The sequence below is a fragment of the Schistocerca americana genome, chromosome 1 (genome assembly GCF_021461395.2).
Source record: "Schistocerca americana isolate TAMUIC-IGC-003095 chromosome 1, iqSchAmer2.1, whole genome shotgun sequence".
NCBI classification, from domain to species: Eukaryota; Metazoa; Arthropoda; class Insecta; order Orthoptera; family Acrididae; genus Schistocerca; species Schistocerca americana.
This window is the reverse complement of record NC_060119.1, coordinates 914,413,913-914,417,373: the sequence shown is the minus strand read 5'-3', so window position 1 is coordinate 914,417,373 and position 3,461 is coordinate 914,413,913. Positions and strand designations below refer to the sequence as shown.

The following is a 3,461-nucleotide window of genomic DNA, read 5'->3' as shown; positions in this document are numbered from 1 at the left end:
TGCCACATTATAGTTCGATCTTGTAATGATTTCGTTTGCGTTTTTTGCTTTAACTTCGCAGCAGTAACATTTTCTAGGTCGAACAACGATACTGTTTTTTGCACTGAAATCATAAAGACTCGTTCTTTTCTTACATTTTTCATGAAACTCGATTTTCGTGTTCCCATTTATCAACGCCACCTTTTGCTTTTGAACAAGCATGTCTGAAAAGGATGCTCTTAAAAACTCTTCTGGCTGACGATATTTATCATTTATTAATAATGACTGCACCCGTCACAAAAGTAAAATAATGTTGGCGTGTTGGCGCCTCATACAAACTACATTACCGGTCCAGCTTAATATATTTCACCAGATTAACGCATATAATGTCATTAGGCAGCGCCAAGACCCACAGGGAACGTCGCAAGAGGAGTTTAAACATGTATTCCAGGTTCACTAAAAATGTTGCTTTACACTGAACGAAATGCAGCTTCGCGTTGCGCCCAGTCACGGCCGCCTCTAATACAGGCGGCAGTGACGTGGCTCTCGAAACTTCGTTAGTCGATCTTCGACCATGTTTTGCAGAGACTACGTTGACGTCACGTGTTACCATTGGACCTCTCCCCTCCACAACCGCTCATTGCCTGCGATAGTATATAACTCGCGGCGAGCGGCAAAGTGGAACTAGTTGTGTTCAACACTTGCAGTTTTGTGTTGTGGCTTTTTCGTTTGTGTTGTTTCTGGTAAGCTGGTAGTGGTTGAAGTCACATTTTGATTACCGTACGTATCTGTGCCGTTAGTTTTATTGTACTGTAATTTACTTTTAAAGGAAGGGATTACAATGGCCGAAGCGCAGAATATGTCTGTAGCACCAAGACTGGAATGCGTCGACAGAGTTAGGACGCTCCCTGTTGTTGAAATGGCGTTGAATCAATCGGCTGACATGTATAACAGGGTTAAAGGATCTAATAGTGTAATTAACTGGACATTATCTACTGCTGAAGCAACAGTGAATAAGGCAATGGAACATGCTGCTCCCTTCGCGAAGAAACTGGAACAACCCATTCAAATGGTTGATGGAACGCTATGCAAAGGACTTTCGCTGGTGGAAGAAAGATTACCAATTATCAAAGAACAGCCGCAACAGGTAAGCAACAGAAAAAAATATGATTAACGTAACTGTTTGAGGGCTAAAAAAATACCTGTGAATTTAAGATTACCACGTAAGGGGAAAATGGAAATATACTTGTTCTAGCGAGTATAGAAATAACTGAAGTCCCTTCTGATTATCTTCAACGACCATGTTGACGTACTGTTTTGTATCGTGTTGTCTAACCAGTTTGTTTCTAGGTGTTGGACTAAGATTTACCGTTTAGTGTATTCTATGATTAAGCTTTCGTAAGTAAAGTTTAGTTCCATTTGACACATCTTAGTAACAGATTAAAAGATTAGATTAGTACTTGTTCCATAGATCATGATTACGACACTTCGTGATGATGTGGAACGTGTCGGGCTGGTAGAAAAAGCATGCTGTTTAAAGTGGACTTTAAAATTAACAATTTTGTAGCTTTTTGAACAAAAGGCAGCTGATCGGAGCATTCAGTGGTATCAGTGACAGCGCTGTAGTCTCCCCCATAGAAGAGGAAGTAACTTCTTGATTTTGCTGTCTGTTGTGATAGTACATCCAGAGATTATAGGAATGTCCATATTCAAAATATATGTTAAAAACTTTAACTTTTTCTTCAGATATATGAAACAACAAAGAACTATGTTGCTGCAACTTTACGGCCAACCTGCAGCAAAGTGTCAACAGTGAAGGATGCTGGTGTGCAGAAAGCAAAGAGCCTGAAAGAACTCAGCTGGAACAAGGCAAATGAGTTGTTGAGCACAAAGTATGGCCTTGCTGCTGTCACAACTGTTGACAGCACTGCAGCAGTAGCGGAAAAATACTTGGACTACTATTTCCCACCTGGTGAAGATGAGAAGCAAGCAGGTAAGTTGCAAAAATCTTTTCAAAGATGTTTCAGTGAAGTAGCTAAAAAAATGCGTTGGTGAGCAGTATTTTAACACTGGACTATTATTTCAGTTCCAGTTTCCTCAAAAGATGACAAGGTTGCTCATACTGTTAGTACAGTGGGCCGTCTTTCCAGTAAACTTGCACAACGTGTATACAGTACACTGGTAAAACAAGTTCAGAATCTGAACAGAGAAAATGTACAGGAGTATATTGCTTCATTGATAGCTGTGGTACAACTTACGAATTATATAAATGCATATCTTAAACCAGCTGAAGTAAAAACGGAACAAGAGAAACCAGAAAGCCAAAATGTTTCTTCGTGAGGGAAGTGTAGAAAATTGTATAAAAATTTGCATGTTAAGACTGAACATATTATTTAACAATATTTCATTATTTATGTAATTTTATGGTTATTAAAAATTTTGCAAGAAAATTTTCTTTCAATTTTGCTACCCTGAAATTCCAGTTGAGAATATTTTTAGACTGACATGCTTAGATTACCTGCTGTATTGAGGTATTTTGTGCAGCAAGTCTTATCAAATACAAGGTCTTGTTGAATTGTCTATTTCATTATGGATAGTGTAGATCTTACTGGTAAAGTGTCTTAATATTACATAGTTTGGTGGCAATGTGTCATTGGGTCATTGGTGTTAAAATTAGTAAGGGGCCCAAACTTGCAAACTTCCTAGTTTTAGTTTGCTCTTTGTCACGAGAGGTTTAGGAATGTGCACGTGCTCCTGACAAAGCGTCAACTTTGGAAACATGATTGATTGAAGAAGAAGAAGAAGAAGGGGGGGGGGGGAGGAGGAGGAAAGTGGTGAGCATTAAAATGCAGTTATGAATATTTACATGAATATCATATTAAAGTAGTGCCTGGATTAACTTGTCAATCGCCTAAATTGTTTAGGTTGTTAGTATATTGTATCTACATCTTATTTACATGTTGCGCAACAGACCTGTAATACTGAAAAGTGCATGATAAGAAGTAATTCCAGGAAGTCATGTGAAAGTATTTTGGTGGAATTTGTTGCTTGTTTGCAGTTGGTTTGGCTTAACTATCAGTGAGCCAGTGCTTCCCAATAGACATTTCTAGGGGACAGTGCTGTGGATGAAAAGCCATCTCAAACTTTTTTTATGTTGCTGCATCATATTTAAGTGCCCAATAACTTACATCGTCACTCACAGCTGTAATATAGAATCTGTTTCTCACTGTATTTCTCAGTTGTTTAATAATGCTCTAGGTTTTCATTTCTACAGTATTTTGTTTTCAGCATTGCATGCCTTTTTTTTCCTTCAGTGTAGAATTAAATATTTATGGTAATGCAATTTTTAACTCTTCATGCCAACTTGTCCTCATGGCTTCTTCCCCCAGCATGATACTTCGTGCTGACGAAATGCCCTTAACACATTGACTGTCAAGAGGCTGCTGCAGCAGAACCACCTGCTGTGGACATGGGTAGTCGTT

General features: G+C 38.6%; 1 protein-coding gene across 1 annotated transcript; it reads left to right on the top strand.

Moving 5' to 3' along the window:
* The first annotated feature begins 637 nt into the window (after positions 1 to 637).
* On the top strand, positions 638 to 2,429 carry LOC124547662 (lipid storage droplets surface-binding protein 2). Its single transcript, XM_047125122.1, has 4 exons — positions 638 to 722; positions 809 to 1,126; positions 1,726 to 1,972; positions 2,066 to 2,429. Exons 2-4 carry the CDS (start codon positions 821 to 823, stop codon positions 2,317 to 2,319), a joined length of 807 nt encoding a protein of 268 aa, XP_046981078.1. The 5' UTR covers positions 638 to 722; positions 809 to 820; the 3' UTR covers positions 2,320 to 2,429.
* The last annotated feature ends 1,032 nt before the right edge of the window (positions 2,430 to 3,461 follow it).

Bases quoted from the DNA above. Each gene is read 5' to 3' on its own strand.
- LOC124547662 (XM_047125122.1), top strand. From the start codon at position 821: ATGGCCGAAGCGCAGAATATGTCTGTAGCACCAAGACTGGAATGCGTC. The intron at 1,127-1,725 runs GTAAGCAACAGA...CTTTTTCTTCAG, and splicing joins TCAAAGAACAGCCGCAACAG to ATATATGAAACAACAAAGAA. The intron at 1,973-2,065 runs GTAAGTTGCAAA...CTATTATTTCAG, and splicing joins TGAAGATGAGAAGCAAGCAG to TTCCAGTTTCCTCAAAAGAT.